Source organism: Pithys albifrons, chromosome 1 (genome assembly GCF_047495875.1).
Source record: "Pithys albifrons albifrons isolate INPA30051 chromosome 1, PitAlb_v1, whole genome shotgun sequence".
NCBI lineage: Eukaryota > Metazoa > Chordata > Aves > Passeriformes > Thamnophilidae > Pithys > Pithys albifrons.
In genome coordinates this window covers 115093445-115117028 of record NC_092458.1, presented here as the reverse complement: position 1 = coordinate 115117028, position 23584 = coordinate 115093445, and the positions used below count along the sequence as shown (strand labels likewise).

At 42.0% G+C, this 23584-nt stretch overlaps 1 protein-coding gene across 1 annotated transcript in view; it reads right to left on the bottom strand.

Moving 5' to 3' along the window:
- Positions 1-9731: 9731 nt before the first annotated feature.
- Positions 9732-23584, bottom strand: part of PROS1 (protein S) — a 30954-nt gene continuing 17101 nt past the window's right edge. The window contains exons 9-15 of the mRNA XM_071564285.1: positions 22368-22486; positions 20457-20646; positions 19139-19306; positions 17952-18120; positions 16717-16865; positions 15359-15572; positions 9732-12568 (exon numbers count right to left, since the gene is read on the bottom strand). Coding sequence (XP_071420386.1) covers positions 12423-12568; positions 15359-15572; positions 16717-16865; positions 17952-18120; positions 19139-19306; positions 20457-20646; positions 22368-22486 — 1155 coding nt within the window. The 3' untranslated portion in view covers positions 9732-12422. The remainder of the gene's footprint in view (positions 12569-15358; positions 15573-16716; positions 16866-17951; positions 18121-19138; positions 19307-20456; positions 20647-22367; positions 22487-23584) is intronic.

Sequence of the window (23584 nt, the reverse complement as noted above, 5' to 3'; positions counted from 1 at the left end):
CAACCCAAGCCTGTATTTATTGCAGAGCAAAACAAATCATATTTCCAGCCTCGGTTCTTTTGCATGAATAGTTGTTGCAAGTTCAGTTGAAAGGTATTATTGTGTTTTTTTTATCTTTGCTTGGCTTTTGACAGGAGACTGCCTTGTGTCCTAGTTGAAGTCTTACCAGGTCCTTCAGTCCAGCTCAGATTCATTCACTTCTGGAGGGGAGAGGAAGAAGCAAAACTACCTAAAAACTGAACAGGGACTGTGAGTCATTTGGTGCTTCTGGGAGAAATGTTGGTGTTCCCACTTCCATGAAGTATTATCATGGTTGATTTGAAAGACTGGCCTCAGCTCTGTTCCCTGTCCCCAGCACTCAGGGGGAAAATAAGCATTAAGGGATATTTTTCGTTAAGACATCCAAGGGCCAGCTGGTCCCTGCCTGATCACCAGTACAGCCAGTTCATATCCCCTTTCCCCTGGTCCCTTTGGAGCTGTGGGAAGCAAAGTAAAAACCCAGAGCTCTGCACTTCATCTCCTTTCTTCAGCACTCCCTTTCCTTGGTACAAACCCTGCCACCTGCATGAGTGACTGAAGTACATTTGGGAATTAACAATCCATTTTGCCCATCCTCTTCCTCCTGAGAAGTTTCTGCACAGAAATCATAGAATCATAGAATTGATTGGGTTGGAAAAGACCTCTGAGATCATCAAGTCCAGCCCTTGGTCCAACTCCAGTCCCTTTACCAGATCATGGCACTCAGTGCCACGGCCAATCTGCGTTTAAAAACCTCCAGGGATGGGGAATCCACCCCCTCTCTGGGCAGCCCATTCCAATGCCTGAGCACTCTCTCTGCAAAGAAGTTTTTTCTGCTCTCCAACTTCAGTTTCCCCTGGCAGAGCTTGAGCCCATCGTGCCCCCTTGTCCTATTGCTGAGTGCCTGGGAGAAGAGACCAACCCCCACCTGGCCAGAACTTCCCTTCAGGCAGTTCCAGACAGTGCTGAGGTCACCTCTGAGCCTCCTCTTCTCCAGGCTAAACACCCCCAGCTCCCTCAGCCTCTCCCCACAGCACTTGTGCTCCAGTCCCTTCTCCAGCCTCCTTGCTCTTCTCAAATGACTTTGTCTGGCCTTGTTTGCCCTCCTGTTTTTGTAGTCAGTGGGATAAACAGAGCACACCTAAACATCGTGAGCAGGTGAGCCTGTTGGTCGGGCTGTGCTCAGTAACAGCACAGCCAAAGCTCCCCCTACTGTATGGGATAAAATCCTTCCTGCCTGGGTGGGACAGGCCTGGGACATTCCGTGTGCAGATGCAAAGTGCCTGTGGATACAAAGCAGATGTTCTCATTTCATCCCAGTCCATTTTGAATACAATGATGTTGTTGATGATGATAATATGTGCACTTGCTACTTCGAGTTTGGGGTTAATTTTACTTTTCAGCTTCAGGTTAGTTTTTCCATGCTAGAAAGCCTTGACAAACATATCTGGACATATAAATGACCTTTACCAAAAATAGTGAAGGGGAATCCAGCTGGACATAACAGAATCCTAAACACTGACTTCTGATCCCTTAACATACCTCAGGTTTTTGTTTATTTGTTTGGGATTTTGTGTTTGCTTTTGCCCTGAACAGTGTATGGAGACAGGAGCAGTAGGTGACCAATTCCAGCTGGTTGTTGCCTTTGAAATACCTTGAGCTATTATTTTTGGTCCTCTTTAATGTCAGATACAAAACCTTAGTTTGAGTGTTGTGGCATTGGCAGAATACCTGAAAAACCTTCAGGAATCCCCAGGCCATTTAGAGACACTTAAAAATATAACTGGAAAGGATCCCCCACTTATCTGAGATTGCCATTAAAGTATATTTCTGATATTTTATTTGTGAAAAATTTGGGTTAGCTAAAAAAGAACAGGAAGTAGTTTCTGCCTAGGATATTCAAATATTTCTTGTTCACTTATGAAGATGGTAACTATCTTCACTAATGAATTCTTTGCTTTCATCTTTGTTTGCAATTTATAGTGTGGGGTTTTTCCCCAGTTTTATAAAAGTTACATAGTTAAAAATGATGTAGTTGTTAAAACTGGGACAGAACCATCTTAATTCCTCTTAATTCACAGACAGTGCTACCGGTGGAAGGGAGGAGGTTTCACACAGAGCACTTCAGATGTGCTGCAGTTACTCCATGACATTTTCAAATGCATTTTCAGATGTTCATCTGAACTAAATGTCTTTTACTATGGTGGGGAGAAACTCCCTTTGACTATAAATTAAAAAGAGAGAAAGGAAGAGAGAAAGAGAAGGAAGAGAGAAAGAGAAGGAAGGAAGGAAGGAAGGAAGGAAGGAAGGAAGGAAGGAAGGAAGGAAGGAAGGAAGGAAGGAAGGAAGGAAGGAAGGAAGGAAGGAAGGAAGGAAGGAAGGAAGGAAGGAAGGAAGGAAGGAAGGAAGGAAGGAAGGAAGGAAGGAAGGAAGGAAGGAAGGAAGGAAGGAAGGAAGGAAGGAAGGAAGGAAGGAAGGAAGGAAGGAAGGAAGGAAGGAAGGAAGGAAGGAAGGAAGGAAGGAAGGAAGGAAGGAAGGAAGGAAAAAAGAAGGAAGAAAGGAAGGACGAGGACGAGGACGAGGATGAGGATGAGGATGAGGATGAGGATGAGGAAGAGGAGCAGTCGCGGCTCTCCCGGTGCCGCAGCGCCACCTCGTGGCCTATCCCAGCACCGCCCCGCGGGAGCATCGCAGGGAGCATCGCAGGGCTCACCCCGGGGAGCATCCCGGGTCCCTCGGTATTCCCGAGCCACGGGAAGAGAGGATATAAACACCTGTGGAACGCGTAACCAGCCGCTGAGAGGTGCTGGGTGTGGGTTTGTCCAGATCCCCACCCATGATTCCGAAGCTGTGCCCTCTGTTGGCGGCGCTTCCCTCCTGGAGCTGGAGCTGATGGGATGCCCAGGTTGAGAAAGGGGAATGATGGTTTGTGGTTTAATGGGATGATTATAAATGTCTGGTTTATTGTGATGCTGCTGCCTCCGAGCTCCACAGCCAGGTGGGTGCCCCTGAACCATCCCAGCTGGGCTCCCTGGGTATTCTTGCACTGTCTGCCAAGGAATCCCAGTGCCCGGCTCAGCACCTGCCAGGATCATCCCATGGCACAAAATTTCCACTTCTCTGTAATTCCTTCACATTTTCGTGTTTCATTTGGGAAAAAACAAAAAAACCCAACCAAACAAACAAAAAAAAACCAACCCAAAACCACCCTCCAAAAATAAAAACCCACCACAACAACAAAAAATGAAAACCAAAAACCAGCCAACAACAACAAAAAAAAAAAAACAAGAAAAAGAAGAAAGAAAACTAAACCCTCCAAAAACCCCAACATCCCCTGCTACACACACACATAGAAAAAAAAACAACAAACAAAACACCCCCCACCAAACAAACAAACAAAAACCAAAGCAACCAAACCCAACCCAACCTTTCGGAGAAAAATCAGAGAGGTTTTCTATAGGTAGCAATGCAATGCAGATGTATTTTCTATACAACCAGTTCTTGACTAGCCTTTAGAAAGGAAACTTAGTCCTGGAAACCTGATTTATGGAACAGCAAATAGATGGATAGCTGAGCCCCAAGCAAAAAAAATGCAACTCCTCACTGGCAAGCACGTGGACAGACCACCACATTTCAAGTTGATGTTGCTGCGTTGATAAATTTAGGAGCAAATATTTTATATCAGCCTGGTTTGTGTGTTCCCAGGTAACTGTGTTGGGCTTAACAGCTGACACCAACATAACAAGATCTGGTGTATCACATTACATCAGAGTATTGAGTGAGAAACTGGCAGCAGATCATCCAAAATAATGCAGTTTGACAAGAAAGGATTTTTTTCACCTAACACAGAAATTCTTTGGTGGGGGGTGAAATGTTTTGTCCCTAAAATAGGTGATTCTCTACAAATATACACTCCCCTGACAGCACATCAGTAGTCAGCCATGTGAGAAACATCCCTTTTTTCGTTGGCTTTGCTATCTTAATTACATATATTCGACCAAAGAGGCAAAGGCAGCAGGGCTGAGTGGGCTCTTTGCTGTTGCTGGTGTTGGCAAACAAAAGTGCCACGTGGCAGATGCATCTTAATGTGGGGCCACCACCTTTTGTCACGTGAGCAGGAGCTGCCCTGCCCCACAAGTCAGAGGGCTTTGTCTGAGCTTTCTTATTTGTGCTGTCTCAAACATCGTGTGTTTGTGTTCCTTTCCAGATGAACTCTGATTCTGACCCTGCTGAGGGTGCACTGCTTGTTTTGGAAACACTTGCAATATCCCTAGAATGTTTATTTTCCACCCCAATACGTTTCTGCATTCTTGCAAGATTTCTCTGGTTGTAATGCAATGTTTGGCTGGGAAACAGAATACAAATGAAAAACAGAGCCCCGGTCTCAGGGAAACACAGTGAAACTGTGACAGAAAGTGTTTTATTGGAAACAAACAAAGATTTTCAGAGAAATAATAAACAAACAGCTGGTCAGCATCTCTGCAAGACCATTGACTCCAGATGTGTGTTTCCTGGAAGGATCAGACTATTGTGTTTAACTCTCTTCCTCTGTCCTCAGCAGGTAGGAGAAGCAGAGGGCACATCTAATGCTGATATTCCAGGGTAGATAATTAGACATTTAATAAGTGTAGCAGCAATACAATTTACATGACCAGCTAACCACCTACGGATTGTTTCCAGTAATGGATCCAAGCCCTGACTTTCTCCATGTGTTTGTTGAAGACCAGCACTTAAACCAACAGTACATAAAGAGCAAGTTCCAGAGGGGCAGCAGCAGGAAAACACTTCTCCCCTGCAGAGCTGTGCACAATCTGTCCAATGTCAGTGTTGACACTGGGGGCTCTTTTGCCAGGGCTGTGGAATGTTAGAAGAGTCAAGATGAGATGTGTGTTTTCTGAAGCAAGGGCTTCACTCCTCTGCCAAGAAAGAGGAGTTTCAAAAGCAGTAACAGTGAACTTGAAAGCAGATCCTGGTATCCATGAAGCCACAGATCCATCAATGGCACCAAGCTGGGAGGGAGTCGACCTACTGGAAGGAAGGAGGGGTCTGCAGAGGGATCTGGAGAGACTGGAGAGATGGGCTGATTCCAGTGGGATGAAGTTCAACAAGGCCAAGTGCAGGTCCTGCCCTTTGGCCATCCCAACCCCCTGCAGCGCTCCAGGCTGGGCACAGAGTGGCTGGAGAGCAGCCAGGCAGAAAGGGACCTGGGGGGACTGAGGGACAGGGAGCTCAACAGGAGCCAACAGTGTGCCCAGGTGGCCAAGAAGGCCAAGGGGATCCTGGCCTGGATCCAAACTAGCGTGGCCAGCAGGCCCAGGGCAGTGACCCTTCCCCTGGACTCTGCCTTGGGGAGGCCACACCTTGAGTGTTGTGTTCAGTTCTGGGCCACTCAGTTCAGGAAAGAGATTGAGGGGCTGGAGCAGGGCCAGAGAAGAGCAACGAGGCTGGAGAAGGGACTGGAGCACAAGTGCTGTGGGGAGAGGCTGAGGGAGCTGGGGGTGTTTAGCCTGGAGAAGAGGAGGCTCAGAGGTGACCTCAGCAGTGTCTGGAACTGCCTGAAGGGAAGTTCTGGCCAGGTGGAGGTTGCTCTCTTCTCCCAGGCACTCAGCAATAGGACAAGGGGGCAGGGGCTCAAGCTCTGCCAGGGGAAGTCTAGGTTGGATATCAGGAACAAGTTCTTTGCAGAGAGAGTGCTCAGGCATTGGAATGGCCTGCCCAGAGAGGGGGTGGATTCTCCGACCCTGGAGGTTTTTAAGGTAAGACTGGACGTAGCACTGAGTGCCATGATCTGGTAATCAAAGTGGGGTTGGACTTGATGATCTTGGAGGTCTTTTCCAACCCAACTGATTCTATGATTCTAAATATCAGAAGTGGGCTCTGTAGTGCAGATGGTGCCTGAGCCTGGAAGAACCCAGCATGGCCTATTCCACTGCAGGGGAAGCTGCTGCACTGGCAGCTCCCACAGCCATTATTTTACAGCATTCTGTCCACTTGTTTGAAAAAAATCAGCCTGTATTTCCAAATTCTTGTCAGGCTATGTGTTTAAAGTCTTCCCTGTATAAATAAAGTCCAGAAAATCATAATGCAAGGCTCCTCTTGCTTTAAAATGTCTGTCAGTAACTGTGCTCATCTTGTGTGAAATGGTTGTTCTCACAGGTTATGTTTTTAAGGAGACAGTCTGGGTTTTAATATGGAGCATGCTGGAAATGCTGTTTATCTGTCTTTGACAGGCTCAGTGTCTGCAAGAGGAGCCTCCTCTTGTGGACACACAGGACACCAGGCCCTCTCCTGACTGACCCAGACTCATTTCCTTCCCTGAACACGGTGGAGAACCCCAAGGACTGGGGGTTTTGGCCCAGCCCAGAGGATGGAAGGACAGTTTGGGGCAGATCCTGATGTCATCTTGGTTCATATCTGGGGGAAACGGCACATGCAGAATAAAGGCTTGTGAAGCTGCCAATGAGCTACTTATGAAACCTCAGGAAGATGGTGAGAGTATGTCCAGAACTGCAGAATCTGCGCAGCTTTGCTGAAAGCCTCTATTGCCCAGGATGGTAGGATAAAGTTGGGAATCACAATGGAATAGGCAAACAGGTTTGTTCAATCTCCATGACCTTCTGTTCCAGGAGAAACCCTTTAAGTCAAAGGCTGTTTTCCACCCAAATGGAAAAGAGGAGATTGCTCTGCAATGGGCTGTTAGCAGGAGACTGTGACCAGCTGGTGGCAATGATCAAGCCCCCTGTGACAGGTTAGAAAAAAAGAGTAAGGCTTGTTTTAAGGACAGCTTTGTTGGGGTGTTTGTCTGGTTTGGGTTTTTTTGTTTGTTTGGTTTGTTTTGTTTCTTTAATGAACTAAGTTCTGTTTGATGGGAATCATACCAGAACCTGAAAAAGGGAAAAGCCATTCCTGGAAAGGTAAGATATGGCTGAGTGATGTTTAGTTTATGCACAAACTTCTTTTTCTTGGGGTATGTTTTAAGCAAAGCCATTTTTATTTTTTTCTACATACTGCTCAAAACTTGCAACAATTCCCATGTAACTCAGCATATGGCTAACAGTAGTCTTTTTATGTCTTACTAATTAAGTCCTTAACTTTAATTTTTTTTTCTAAACCATTAATAAGTTCTAGAAACATTGCAAGAATGATTCTGTCTCCATTTCTAGAAAAGCTTTTTCTAACTGTGGAGCAGTGTGTTGTGTTGGGCTTTATTTACCCCTTAACTGTGGGATGAGAAACAGCTTCTTAATGAGAATTATAAGGAAAAACCCCAGTGCTTTGGAACTGCTTGCAAAACTAAAACAAGGCTCTCAGAAGTTTCAAGGTCTCGTTTTGTTTATGAGGAAAGATGAGCACCAGGTTGGATCTATATAGCAGGTTTGGTATCACAAACCAGAGACTTGTACTTGTGCTGTCTTTGGTTACTCTGCTCATGACAGATGGTTGGGGCAACCTGAAGTCCTTGTCTGAGCTCCAGTTGACGTGTAAATGTGCCTGTTCAAACACATGTGGGATGGGACATGACACAGCCCCGACTTTTGAGCAAACTCTTGACAAGTGGCTTGATGTAAATGTGCCAAATGAGGATAAAAATTGAGCTGTGGCTTTTGGGTTTTAATTTTGGAAGAGATCTTGATGTGCTTGAAGGGGAGTGGAGTGGAAGAGAGAGGAAGGGAGGGGAAAATATCCATTGGATCAAGCTGGCTTATCTTTTTTTTTTTTTACTCTGTGTGTCTGCTGGTTTTTTGGGGGGATGTTGTTTCAAGTTAATGTTGTTCCCTGTGCATGTCCCTCCCCAGAGTGCTCACCTAGAGCCTGGATGGAAAACAAGTACACCAAAGTGGATTGGGTTTCTGACTTTTTGGTGCTTCCAAACTCAAGAGGCAGAAACAAAGGGGAGAAAAAAAATATAAATAAATACATGCTACTTTGAAAATCTGGTGTAGACAGCTGCATGGGATGCTTTTATTAATTTATGCCAGGAGGACTTTTTAAAGTATTTCTGCCCCTGACTTTCCCTACTAAGGGATCAGGTGGTGGGCACAGTGCCTGTCTTGTGCTTTATGTCTTCTTGTATCATTTTCCAAACTGAATGATGTGGCAGGGGGAAATCTCTGCCTCAACAAACCTAAGCTGTGTGATACCAGTTTCTCACAGAATATTCTGAGTTGGAAGGGACCCACAAGGATCATCGAGTCCAACTCCTGAGTGAGTGGTCCTAAACCCATGATCTTGGCATTATTAGCACCAAGTTTTAAACAACTGAGTTAATCTCAGGTCTTCTTGCTTGGTTTTTATCTGTGTTCCTAATTTGCTGATATGCTACAAATTCCTTAAAAAAAATAAAAAAAACAAGCAAAAAACCCCAAACAAAAAAACAAACCCAAAAACCTCAAGGGGGCTTGGTTTTCGTTGGGTTTTTTTAAAGCCACATAGCTAAATCTTGTATTATATAAAGCTACATGAATTTGCACCCACTCAATTGATTCAAGTGCTCCCTTACCTGGAACCAGCTTATGATTGAGCTGCTTTTTCACATATTCTCATTGAAATATAGTTATCCCTAGAGCAAAAGGATATGCCCAGTCTAACAATGAAGGTACAGCTATTTTGGGCTGGAAAGTGTTTTGGTTTTTTTTTCCATGAACATGAAGGATAAGCCCTGCTATTGTGAACATTTCATAGTCTGGAGAGAATTTTTTGTAGATGCTGCTCTTTATCTCCAACTGTAGCACAACAGTATTTCTGTCTTGTTGGCACTTCTGCACCAACATATTGGGTAATAATCTAAAAGGACAGGAAGGAAGGTCACTTGGCTCTGAACTGCTGATGCAGCACTTAGTCAGGAAAAGAAGGTGGGACAAAACCAGCATCTCAGTAACTGGGTTCTTTTTAATCACAAAGTGATGCCTTACTTTCCCCTTGGGTATTATCTGTTATGGCTTTCCTTGTATCTAGTTTTTTTTGTACATAACTGTTACTTTTGGCATGAAATTGCCCCCAAGTTAGGGGAGTTATTTTGATATATGAAGGTTGCTGAGGCAATAAAATATTAATAGTGTACATATGATTAATATGAAGAACCAACATCAGTGCCCCAGTCAGTGACGAGCAGGGGGAGAATGAGTTTGGCTTCCCTTTCTTTGAAGGAAACAGCTCCTGAGATAATCCTGAGCATCAACAGCAAAGGTGTTGGCACTCAATGCCTGTAAACTAAACTAAACTAAAGCATGGAAATGAAACTTAGGCATGGTAAGAGCAGGAAGCTGCTGTAAGAAAATTGAGACCCAATTTCAGGCCTAGATTTCTTTTTCAAGGAAATGGGGATATACTGATGTGTAACACAGGAGCTGGAAAACACAGAGCAGGTCCAGCTGTTCAGTATAAACACCGAATGGCCCTCACTGAAATGATTATACCTAAAAATACAGAGAAATGCCCCTGATGAAGGAGAAAATACAGGAATTGGTAACTTTCCCTGGTCTTTTATTCCACATGTACTTTCGAGCAAAGCTTAATTTCCTCAGGCAATATCAAACAATTAATAAGGTTATAAATTTATCCAGAGAGTAGGGATGCCTATTTGGATAGCATATTAATTTGAGACAATTCTTTTGATGCTGAAGACGATCACAATCTCCTGAGTAAGCCATTTGACCACTAGAGCAAGTCCTGCACAGCAAAAAGGAACAAAGATATGCAAATACAACTTAAAATGAAAAGAAACTTGCAAATGCTGCTTTATTTAATTCTTACAATAGGGAGGCACTTTTACATTAAAAAAAAGTGCAGAGGTTTCATTATAACTACAAAACCCTAAGATATTATTCCATGAAAAATTGTCTGTGTGAGAAAGTGGTTTTTTTCCTTTAATTTCTATACAATTTTTTACATTTAAACAAACATAATCTAAAATAAAAACAAACCAAAAAAACAACAGCAAAAAACCCCAAACTTCTTCTGTTCCCACAGGTCAGCATAAGCATTTAGAACATTGCTGACACCTTTTTCTTTGTGTTCCTCATCTCACACTTCCTGTGTTTGTTGTAGAAGGCAGAGCCTGACCCGAGAATTAATGGGTGTAGCTGAGATACCATAAATGAAGTGACCACATTTGATGTCAGAAGTCCCAATTCAGGTCTGTCTTGCAGGCAAAACCTGCTCACTTCACTCAAGTTCTTCTTCAGCTTAGGCCCACATGAAGAGTGTGTGTGTGTGTGGTGGGAGAGCAGGGAAGGGTGTTTCCTGTTCTCCCCTCCATGGAGCCAGGAGAAATCAAAGCCTGGTTTACATGCCATCCTAGAAAAGTCAACTAATAGTTCACTGGTAATTAGTTCCTTGATGATAAGCAGCTCCACGTGAACCAGTGCTGGGCAGATTCAGAGGTTGGTGTGAAACATGGAGCAAACCCTGTCCTACAATGTCAAAAGCAGGAAGGGAATCACAGAATCAGAATCCCAGACTGTTCTGAGTTGGAAGGGACCCCCAAGGATCATCGAGTCCAACTCTTAAGCCAACGGCCCACACAGGGGATTGAACCCATGACCTTGGCATTATTACAACCAAGTTTTAACCAACTGAGCTGATCTCAGGGTCAAGTTACCAGTAACTTCAGCCAGAGCAATAATATTGAAAGCTGGGCTCAGACTGTGCAATATTGATGTGTTAACGTTACCATTCAGCAGTGCAAGAAACCTCACTAATGTCACTCAGAATATCCCTGGAGAAAGACAATCCTCAAAATGAATATTGTCACAATCCATCCTTCTGTACATATATTTCCACTTCAATGTCCCAAGTGAAGCAAGCAAACCTCAGGTCAAGAATCCTGGCAGATAAATGTCTCTGTGGTTGATGGATGAGAATAAACGTCCATAGCTTACAGCAATTCTCCTGCTATTTATTTGCTTTGGGGTTAACAAAACCACTAGGTGAGCTGCACAGGGAGGCTTCTGGTTGTGTGAAAATGAGGTTGGGAGTGGAAAGAACACTCAGAGGATGTTAAAATAGTATTAGAAGTGCTTGAAGCCGGCACACCTGAGGGAAGCAATACTTTCCTAATTATCTGCTGGTTTATTAAATTGTCTGAGCAGAATATGGCTTTGCATCCTGATGCTACCAGGAAAACTTGGGCTTTTAGGGATGTTAGAAACACAGCTCCCAAATAAATCTTTCCTGGAGCTCTGGGAATGCAAGGGTGACCTGAATAAAGGGAGGATGATCATCGGGGTCACCCTTTATTGGGGTAATGTAGATCAGCTTTGCGGCGGGCAGAGGAGGCAGAGACAGCTCAGGCTGCAGTGGGATCAGAAGGCTCACCCAAGACAAAGGACTTGATTTCCAGTAACAGCTTCACTTTTACCTACTCCTGTATCCAACCTGCCAGCACACTGTTGGTCACTGGTTCACCTCACATATATGGAAAGATTCTACTGGCTACAAGGCATCCACATTCTACATGTGGCTCTCTGGTCCTTAAGGATGAACTCATCAGTCACCTCAGACCTTAAGAGATCCCCACACACACACACTGTCACCCCCACAGAAGATGGACCATCAGACTGTGCTTATGTTGAGGAGTGCTACATCTGCCCTGAATAGAAGAAATATTTGCCACAATTTCTCAGTTTTCCTTGGCAAATTTCAGTTTGATGTCCCGTGATGAAGACCAGAGCTCCTTCCTTTAAGCCACTTCCTCTGTTTTCCAAAATTGTCTGGATGTATTTTAACCCACTTTAAAAGTAAATTACCTAACCTGATCCAGAACTCTCTTAAAACTCTAAAGCTGGATCCTAAAGAAAGGAGAATTAAAGCTGGTGCAGTATAACAAAAGCTATTTTAAAAAATGAGATACTTAAAGCAACATTTTCATTTTGAAGTGGCTTTACCAATATAGATACGACTTGTAAACATTCACAGAGAGCTTGGGCTACGGATTCCAGGATATTCTTTTCCTTTACCAAAAGCTCATATCACAAAACCTGTAGAGATCTTTCTTTGCATGTTATGCTTGGAAAAGTTTAAGACTGGTTTTGTTCAGATTCTAATGCATTGAAATAATTTTCAACTTATAACCTTGTGCTGATATATGAAAAATGAGAAGTAAAATTGTTTCTAAACAGAAATTCCTAAGCTAAATATGCCAAGGATATAGTATGAACATGGAAGATAAATCCAGCTCTAAGATTTCCCAGTGCCATGAATAAAAGAACATTTTACAGAGTTTTGATTGTCTCTTTACAGCTGAACAGAGAAGGGATTTTTTTTCCTCCATCCTATAAAAAAGGAGGAAAACCACGCTGATTATTTCCCTGGCACAACTTGCATCAAATAATGCAGGCTTCATTATGGCATGAGACTAATTACACAAATTACATCTGAAAAAGTTCAGTTAAGATCTGAATGGGTTAGGGCATAATCAGTGGGCACGAGTGGGATCTGATGTCGTTGTGTTTAGCAATGGCTTCATCCAGATCCAGCTGCCTGTGGTTGACCTTCACCTCCATGCAGCCATTATAAAAAGCAGTCACTGGTGTAGCCCCCAGAGGAACATCTGCACAAAAGCACATTCAGTTGATTAGGCCAAGGCATGCAAATTCATGTGTATTCTTCAGAGGAATAAAAACATGGGGAATACTCCACTCTTCATCCATTATTTAGTCATGGGACAAAAGAACAATCTGTCAGGAAACACTTTAGTTCTTTCCCCTTTTCTTTAAGATAAAGATAAAGTCAGCAAAGCTGAGAGAGGTCAGTAAAACCTGAAATATCCGTTAGAAGCCTGTTCCCATCCAGAAACTGAACCACAGGAATACTTTTCACAGTAGTTCTTCCTGTTTTAACAACAGTGAACCAATAGTTTGTTTCCTGGAGTCTGCTGTTCTTGTCCTGATGCACAAGCAGATGTTTATGGGCTTGGAGGTCACAGAAAGAACTGTCTTGCTTGTGCCAGAAAGCTACTCTAGATTCCAATCTGCAAGTTCTCACACAGGGGCCCCCTGGGAACTTCAGAGACTTTAGTGCTTCCTTACTGCAAACTCTCTGTGAAAGGCTCACTCTGTCTGCTACTCTGTTGTTTGGCTCACGGCAACATCAGATCATGGGTAAGATCCCAGTGTGTGAAGCACAAAATCAAGCAGGAATTACTCTGAGGTCTGAGGATACAACTGGATTCTTACAAGGAAAACGTAAGGTGATCAAAGCACCTTCAGCAATTAGAGTGAGGAGGACCAGGAGCTCATCTCAAAAGCATCATTTATTTTTTCCAGATGTTAATCACCCTATTCTTCCTTAGAGATAGACTTGAATCTTAGGAACAAGAAATGTTTCTTCCTTGTGAGTTTATTGTGCTGTAAACTGAAGTAATGAACAAACAGTCCTGTAGAACTGTTCCCTTCTGGTTTTTTTACACCACTGCTGACACAGAACCGTGCAAGCCTCATTTAGCCTGCACTGGTTCTGTTGAACTAATTAACAGATACATACTGCCAACACTGTTTGAAGAAAGGTGTGTCAAAAAGAGGGACTTATGCTCTTCATGAAATGCACACTTTTGTTAAGTGCCTTTAACCACACAGTTCTGTGCACTGTAGCTCAGTGTGGGGATCCCTACCTATTTTTTTTTATATTGCTCAGTAATCCCAGAGGCTTCTCAGAGGTGAACTACAGTGAATACATGGCTGTACAGAGACCTGAACTAGTTTTAATATATTACTCTTTCTCTTTTTCTATACTACTCTTTCTCCCTTTGGTGGAAGAGCATCCTTCAGATGACATGGGGGGCTTTGTTGGTTTCTTGAGACCTTTAAGTAGAAACTGTTTATGCATCCAGAGGGTTGGGTTTTGTTTGTTTGTTTTGTGGCAGATACATTTTAAAACTGATCACAAGTACTTTTAAGCAGTAGTAAGTAACTAATACTTCTTATCTATTTGGAATGCCTGACCAAAGCAAAGATCTTAACTCTTAAGATGCCAAATGCTCTGTGACTAAAATGTACCTGAAAGAATCACACAAATATCACAAAAATGAAAAAGTTGAAGAAATTACCTGCTGACTCACCTCTACTAGACTTCATCTCTCCTTTAAGAGCAGGCAGGAATTATAAAAGCACTCCCTTGCCTGCTGTGGTATGTGACAGTACTGCATCATGAGTGCATTCTTGTGTTCTACACATTCAATTTAAATGGAACTCACCTGGTTATCTGGTTTCCCAGATATTACAGATCCACTCAAACCCCAAATTCAGGGAGAAACCGGTGCCTGAATCTTGTTCCACTCTTGATTACCAGTGGAGAACAAGTAAATTCCAACACATGGGCCTGAACTGTGGGGCAAGCAGCCCTTCAGACAGGCTGTGGGACCTGCAGTGCTGCCCTGAAACACATTCCTTCTATTCTGACAGGCAAGTCTGGAGGGTGGGACTGTAATTCCACCTTCCTCTACATATGCTACCTTGGAAGAAAGGTCTAATGGATAATGTCCTCCCCTCTTTTTACTCCTGCACATCCTTGTCTTCTGCAGAAGAAATATACTGAAAATAAAGATGGTGTGAATCTGGGGCAGTGCTGTAACACTCCAGCCTACATGTAAAATGGATGTTAATTCCAGACATGTTGGTCAAACTCTTGGAATTTTCTTAGGAATTGTGACTCATTCTCCATACAATAATAGAGGATACAGAAAAGCTTTAACAGTAATAGCTTGTAACCATGGCATCTTTCCTCTAGCAATTTTCAAGTTTGAGTGTCTTAGACTTTGAAAATTCCTGACCTGGGGCAATGCTGTTTTTCTCATTGATTCACCCTGGAGTCAAACTACTTTATAGATAAGCATGTATACAAGTCCTGTACCAAATAACCCTTGTATGTGTGTTAAGACTAGGACTACACTTGCAGCTTGCTTTAAACAAAGTATTTGCTCTTTCAATCCTGGTCTCACGAAGATTTCCAGTTATCTATTGCCAGAGTTTAATTGTTGAAACCATATTCCTGACTTCTCTGTGCTCCTGCCAATTAAATTACTTACAAATTGTTTTCCTACCTGCTTGATGCAGTTCCTAAATTGTGCCAGCTGGTGGCATGTCAGAAATATGCAATGCCCACTTCTCCCCAGGTGCAAAACCAAGACATTTTTCCAAATTCAAACATCTAGAGAGAGATCCATGTCTTAACAGGCCAAATAGTGCTACTGTTGAAAAGCAGCTGGGTGAAAGAAGCAGCACTTTAGGGGAGAAAAAACACACCCTGTTCTTTTTTTTTAACAATTGTAGGTTCTTCCTAGTTTGGGTAAGGCTCAATATAAACAGGCTTGTACAAATAAATTAATGAAAACAAACAGACTCACCTGGCAGGCCACCCAAGTAGGTGACAACATTTGCCATCATAGCTTGATTCAGGACTGACAGGAGCTCTGGATTCCTTCTGTCTGTGTGTGAATCCACGGACAGCTCAAGGTCCTGTTTGGTTACTACAAGTCCAACCTGCACTTTTCTGGGGGTACACAACTTCTTTGATTCCAGATGTGCAACTGTGGTGCTTCCAATGGTCACAGTGATTTTCTAGGTGGAAAAAAGGGTAGATCACAAAAGATGTCACAGCAAACTTTAACACACAACTGCACTTCATTCTGGTGCACTTTAGGTTTGAGGAAATAGGAAATGGTAGACCCACCTATAAAAAACTGGTACCCTCAGTTGGAAAAGTTACCAGATTGATGTATAAGCATCAGTTTTGGGGATGAATGCCATTTCTAAATTTGTGACAATGTTCACTGTAAACCATCTGTGGCTGCGGTTCTGAGGTGAAATCCTGTTTCACTTACAGGCAGAAGCAATTATAAAGTTACTACAGTTATAAAGGTAACAAAATGGTCACTACAGGTTCTTCTTATTCCAGGCAATAGCATGGATTTAGCCATGGAACATAATCATGCTCTAGCCTGGGATGGCTATTGTAAGTAGATGCCAATGGAAACTCAAGGACAACAAAATATGAATTTAAACTAAAATGATGCCATTACTGCACCACCATCATTCTGCTGCTGTCATACTCCCCTTTCTGCTTTGTGCATTTGGAAGGAAAGGTTAAAGGAGGAAAGATTAATGATGTGATGGATCTGACATAATGTAAGGTATCTGACATAATTATTAGAATTTTATTTTCATTAATAGAAATATATTAATATATTAATCAGTCATGAATTGTTCTCTTCTCCCAGGCAACCAACAGTAGGACAAGAGGACGCAGCTTAAGCTCTGCCAGGGGAGGTTTGGGTTGGATATCAGGAAGAAATTCTTTGCAGAGAGAGTGCTCAGGCATTGGAATGGCCTGCCCAGGGTGGTGGTGGATTCCCCATCCCTGGAGGTTTTTCAACTGAGCTTGGCCGTGGCACTGAGTGCCATGATCTGGTAAAGGGACTGGAGTTGGACCAAGGGTTGGACTTGATGATCTCAGAGGTCTTTTTCAACCCAATCCATTCTATGATTCTATGAATAGAAATACATTTTCTGGCAGAAATACATTTTCTGCACATCACTATACGATGCAGGTGCTTTTCAAAATGTTAAGTCCACTCCACTGCAAGAACTTGTGAGTGGCTCTTGCAGTTTGATTTTTTCCACCAATGGGGTAGTAAGTTAAGTGAGAGAAACCCAAGAGGTGTGAGTTGTATGCAGTGAGCTGCTGTGATAATTGCAAGATCACCTGTGAGTCAGAGGAGTTAGAGTCCACTATGGACAATGCAAGAGGGACTGTTTCATTAGAAACCAAGGCAAACAGAACCCCAGTGTCTGCGGATGGCCGAACACTCAGAGTCACATTGATCAGCCAATCTTCAGCACTGTCAGGATTATCTGTTTTAAAGAGAATAATTGTAATTAGTAAATCCATCTGCTGATGAAGAATTAAAGTGGTGTTAAAAATTAGTACTTAATCTCCTCCCTGCTGTGGAAAAATTACTATTAATCTCCAGGAAAAAAAACAGTCAGCTTTGGAATTTATAGGAAGAACTGTAAGTCTAAAGAAATTCGAGCAAAAAAATCCTAACCTCCCTAACTTTTAATCCTGATCTTCCCCCATCTTCTGTACTTATGGGATTTTTAATTTCTTTTTGCTATGTTCTCTATTCTACCATGGAACTGGTGCCACATTCTTTAGAGGTGAGTTCAAAATTAAATCAAAAATATAATTTATCCATAAATTGCTGCCACTGAGTAGAAGATTGGCACTTCTCATACCCTTTTACATTTACAAACTTGAGTGGCATAGGGAACTGGTTGGAAGCACAGAATACAAAAAGCTGGAGAAATCTTTGAAGTGTGCTAGGGAATTTAAAGAAAAGGCCTGTGAAAGAACAGCAAGTTATGGTATGAAAATGAATTTAAAGAAAAGGCCTGTGAAAGAACAGCACGTTCTGGGATGAAAATGGGGCTGAAGAGCAGCACAGCATTTGGGATGGAGAAGAGTGCAATGACAACAGGATTTGGGACAATGCTCAAGAGATTTGGGCTCATGGTGTGCACATGGAGATTCTGGATTGCAGATTCTGAAGTTAAGTTAGCAGGGCAAGCAGGAAAGTACTGGGTTCAGGAAGCAGCAAGAGATGCACCTACAACCTCTAGGCAGGATGTTTGTTGAGAAATAGAATTGCACATACAAATCTGTCAGTGATCCTTCCCTACATCCCCAACCTTTTGTTTTCCCCACTGATGAAGAGAGGATGAAATTAGACCTTTGGAAAGTGAATGTGCTGTTCAAGAGTGGCACTGCTGGGATCAGAATCCTCATTCAAGGAAATTTCTAACAGAAGTTAAGGGAATCACTGCTGGAGGCAGTGGTGTATAGATTAGTTTGTGTGTCTTTTTTAATTTTTTTTCTTTTACAATTCATCAGTTCCGTTACCAATCCAGTAGAAAAACCCAGGATAGAAAAGTACTTACTATAATCTATCTGAAATGCTGCCATTCCAGTGCCAGGGTAGAAGGAACCTCTTCCCACTGATACTAAACAGTGTTTGCTTTGTTTTTCCTGAATAACCTCTTTTACACCTGAATGTCCCTGGTTCATCAGGTTCCAGGCACGAATACAACCATCTAGCCGAGGGTTAATCTGGAGAGGAATTACAGCATTAGGTGCCTGTGTTCAAAGTTGCTTTAAAAATGTTAATAATAACACATTATTTCACATATCAGCTTATTTTTGTGTAGCTAGTAATATTCTTATCAATGCTACAGGCTATAGCATTGATGCTGGGAGAAAACAAATGGCCTGCATTTAATATCTCAGCCTTCCACAGGTATTTCTGATTTACCCTTTCCCTCTTTGATGCCAGTGATCTGTACAAAAATAGATTGCTTCGACTTTTAAAGCTCATGTTGTGGCCTAAACCAAAGGACAGAAGCTTTTGTGTAGCTGAAAGACAATGTTCCTTGTTCAAAGTTTCATCTTTTCCTTATACCAAAGTACAAAGAATTTCTGGAATTGGATAAGGGGATGTTATTGTATTGTTTTAGTATTTCTTCTTTCTGCTTCACTTTTAGCAAAAATGGATTTTTTTAGTTATTTACAGGGAAAAACAAAGGAGTACAATTACCTTTTGCCACTCTGTTCAGACTGCCAAGTAGTCTGAGGGCTCCTGGACTGCAAAGCAGTTGCATTTGACTGTACCCATCCCCAGCATGAGCTGTTGAGGTTGGAAAGCTGAAAGAATCACAGGCTTGTCTAGCCTGGGCTGTTCTAAAACCCAGTGAAAATGAAAGCTCCTGGTGCTGCCTGCACAGTGAATTCTGCACCTATTCAGAGCCCTCCAAAAACCATAACCATGAATCACTCTGAAACGCACTCTCAGCAGAAGTGGTGGCGATTTAGGGAATCCTCAAGCTATGTTAGGAAAGAGTTTACAGAATCCTGAAAGATCAGACTAAAAATTCTGTCTTTTTACAAATGAAACTTTACTGAAGACAGAACAAAAAGCTTTTAGTTTCGAAACAGTGGTTTAATAACCAGATTTTCTTTTTCTAAATGGGTTCTATGCCAAACTTGCTTCCTCTGTGACTCTTAAGCAAACAATACAAAATTGAACAAACAGAACAGTACCAATCAACATTAACCTTATTATTTTAATCACCTGTTTGACAAGAGTGTTGCCCACTTTGCGAGGTAACCCTGCAATGTACACCTTGGTCTCCAAGAAACCCTGGGACTGTTTAAAAAGGGTCCCTGGGCTGTTAATACTCATCACAGCTTCTTTAGCTATTTTTACACTGATACTGTGTTCCAGTTCTTCCACTGATATCTGGAATAAAATACAAATAATTACAGATGTACACACACAAAAATCTAGAATATGTTAAATACTAATGACATGTGCCTGTATGAAACATTACTGATGTTTCTTTAAATATCTACCTTGTAAAATAGTCTCAGTGCAGTCAATATTTACACCATATTTAAACTTGAACTGTCCATGGACATTAACAGGAGGATGTACCATTCCCATCCTACCCCTGGAAAACCCCACTCAGCTGATGACCTAGAGTTTGCAAGAAGTTGATTTTTACAATTGCTCTACATCCAATCCACACTTGGCATACAGTTTTCCATGTCACTGCACCCTGCTACAGAGGACTGTCAGACAGGATACAAACAAAATAGTTTCAATGCCTGTTTCCACTATTATTAGTTTTATTTTTTTAATCCTAAAAATGTTGTACTGAACTGAAACTGAGTTGCAGAAAATTCTGTTTTCTCTTGTGTGCTTCCCTCTCCTTAAAAACAAACAAAATCTAGCTGATAATAAATACAGCTAATAATTTGCTATGCTATATAGATGATGTTAGTAAGCAAGGCAGAAAAAACTTCTTTGCAGAGAGAGTGCTCAGGCATTGGAATGGGCTGCCCAGAGAGGGGGTGGATTCCCCATCCCTGGAGGTTTTTCAGCTGAGCTTGGCCGTGGCACTGAGTGCCATGATCTGGTAAAGGGACTGGAGTTGGACCAAGGGTTGGACTTGATGATCTTGGAGGTCTTTTCCAACCCAATCCATTCTATGATTCTAAGGCCTTTCATCTCAGGTAGGAAGACTTGAAGAACAAGAGGGTATTTTGGTCTAGTAAATGTCACACCTGCTCTATACATGATGCATGTAACAACTATGCACTTGAACAGGCAATCACACATTTTGATAGTCTGCCACTTCATGTTTAAAAAAATAATTGCTATGTTGACAGCTAGTGGTAATTGTCTCTCCTTGATAGTAAACAGGCAACACAATTTCCTGATATAATTAATTCCTGTGCATGTCTTGGTTGATTTTTAAATCTAGTCTCTGAATGCACCATTTTTAGCCTTTTAATGGTAGCTTAGTTTCTCCTTACTTTACTCATAAATACAGAATGTCTCCACAGTGGGTTCAAGGAAGGAAAAGGGAGAAGAAAACCCAGCTTACTATGTGCCACAGTCCATCATTAATGGCTTTGCCTCCACTGGTGACTTTTGTTCCAAATTCATTCTTGAACTGAATCTCAATCTTTCCATCACGAAGAGCAAGCAAGATCCATGCTGAGGTGTCAGAGGACTCTGCATAGAGGACAACTCCCTCTGCATCGTATGTCCGGAAATCAAACTCCGCTGTGAATCTGGGTTGTGAAGAAGGAATCTTAATAACAAGACAGGAAACATGAAATACTGTATAGCCTTACCATAACTCGTTGCCAGGGTTAAAAATAGTTCAGAGATGTTAACTTTTTAGTATGTCTAGTTGTGAGATTTGCATGCAATGAGTATGCAAAAATGGAGACTAATGTAAGCCTTGTTTACCTGAATCCAGTCAAGAGTTTCCAGATTAACCACCCTGAGCTGGCATCTGAAAGAACTTTGGCTGAGTTCCCAAATCCACCAAGAGCTTTACATATGAAGGATATCCCACTTTAATAAGACAGATGTAATGTTCCTATTGCATTTTGTAGGGATGTGATGCAGACAAAATATGAGCTATGATGTTCTTCAGTACAACCGGGTTGCCAACTGCTGTATTTTAACAATCTTAAATGAGCAATTTGCTTTGGTTATGCTGCCTTTTTTATATGCCATTCTTTAATTTGAGGGTTTTTTTGTCTGGATCTTGGCTGAGAATGTGTGCATGTAGCAAAATTAGGGTTTACATTATAGAACCTGTACGGTGGAAGAGAAGAGTAGGAGTATAGTAAAAAACTGTCTCTCCTACAGCTTTGGGACTGGATAAAACAGATTAAGGATGAAAGGAGAAAACAAAGCAAGTGGAAGTTCGGATTTGCTGGAGGCAGCTGTATTAACTCGGGTGGCTTTCCCTCGCAGTGCTGCTCCTTGTCCGCCAGGTGGGGCTGTCCCTCACCTAAAACCATCCTGTATTTACACAGGGACTATTAAGACACCTTGAAACATTTGTCATCTCAGAAAGGTCTTCCAGGACAGCAGTAATGCCTGGCCAACTCAGAACAGCGGCAGAGGAAAAAGTTCTTAGTATTTATGTCCTTCTGTAAGGTTCTGAGGCTCTGGGGATCACCAGCTCAACAGCTGTTGCTGCTGTTACCTTCAAATTGTTCTGTCAGTGAGTCAGGGAACGCTGCAATTTCAGCTGCTGCAGTAAAGAAGCCCAGGAGTAATAAAGGGGTCACTAGCACTAACAATTGCTCTGACAGCTGTAAAGGAAGTCTCTAGACAAGGTGCTGTGCTCCACTGGTGTCCTTGGAACACACAGGGAGGGGCTGTGACAAGCTGTGCATGTACTGCTGAGAAACAAAATCAGATTCCACCCAGGGCAGATGTGAAGGAGCAGCAACATCCAGGCTGAAGACGTTCCCACACATAACTGGAAGCTGTACAGTAATTATTTTCCTATAAGCTATGAATATTATATTGATAATTTTGAATGCCTTCCTGTATCTGTATCACTGCCTCCCACCTTCCCCAGCCCCTGCTCTTTCCTCCAGAGTGACCTTCTGTCGTGAGAAAGCCACAATCTTTTTGCTCTCTTCAAAAAGCAACAAGACCCACTGTCTGTCAAACTTACTGCCCTCAATCCTCTTCCTTTTTTGATCATTCAGTTCTGGATCTCTTTGAGCTCTTTCTCCCAGCTCATTCCCCTCTCCCTGCACTGGTAACCAGGACTGTAAGAGCTGGAAGACTTCAATTCTGTTATTTATTCATAGACATATGTAAGAAGCTGAGTTTATTCACTCTTCACATAAAGGTATCTCAGTCACAGGGGAGGTGGTGATATAATTTATGCATGCAATGCACTCTTTCTAAACCCTCAGAAAACTGATGGACACAAATGTCCATAATTTCAATGCATACTTTTATCATAGTGAATGCTTACCTTGTGACATTTGGCAATTTAAACTTTAAGTAGAGGACGGGAATTCCTATAAATTGCTCTGCCAGGTAAAGCAGCTCATAATTCTTTTCAAGGTTCAGTGGGATACAGTCAGTAATAGACTGAAAATGGTAGAGAAAAAGAACTGTTAATGCATTGTGATAGATTATGAAGCAACTCCTGCTGTTGGCTGCTAGCCTGTCCTTTTTTATTTTAATGGCTCACCTCTGGGGTTTGGGGGTTTTTAAAACCTTGAATACCTATGTGCAAATGAAGTGGTGTGGGTTTGCTTTTACTTGAAATGTCCATTATTTAAATTGTTGGTGGATAATTCAGGTCAAAATACAGTTCTAGTGGATCAAAGCTACCATTTAAATATTTAATATTTGACTTCAGAACTTCAGTCTTCCATCAGGTGCTTTCCTTGTACCAGGGATGTCTGACACCCACATACTGATCCATTATTAAAGTTCTGTAGAATCTAAACCTGACCAGGTGTTAGAAGGGAATTGGTCAGAGCTGTGTCTGGAGAAAATTGCATTAAAAAAATGAGAATAAAATCACCTTTTATTTTCTTTATCAATTTTGATGTACAGATACTCATATCTGAATGACCTCTAGTGCTACCAGAATCATTTACCTGGCATAAAAAGTAGCAATTTACAAGAGGATTAAGTAACAGTTCGAAAGAAAATGTTTCCACCTGGCTGTTCCTTGAATGACTTGTCCTCTTTGAGCTCTGGAAAGGAATGTTGACAAAAGCCACACAACAATTCCTGCTGGAACAGCACTGAATTAATATTTCTGAGAATTGTTAGTGGGGATATGAAATTTTTAAGACCACATTCTCAGGAAAAGTGTAAAAGAAGTTCTAAGCATTTGTTGCAACTACAACAGGATGTCAAACTGGGATTAATCCTAATGCTCTGTGTGAGTAATCACAGTCAGCCAACTGCAGTTGCAATGGCAGGGGGGAAACTGCTTATTCTTTTAGGTAATCATCCCCTTGATGTTTTAAACAAAGGTGTTTCTATTCAGGAATAATGTCTGTTTTGTGTGGTGCAAGTTTAAAGCAGCAAAACCTTCAGTAAAGAAATGTCAGGTATCCATTCTAAGGCATTGTTGACTTTCCTTCTGAAGCTGTGATGTTATGCTTAATTAATATCTACAGTTTCATTTTAAAAGTAAAACCCTGATTCCTTTAGGTTCAGGAATCTGGG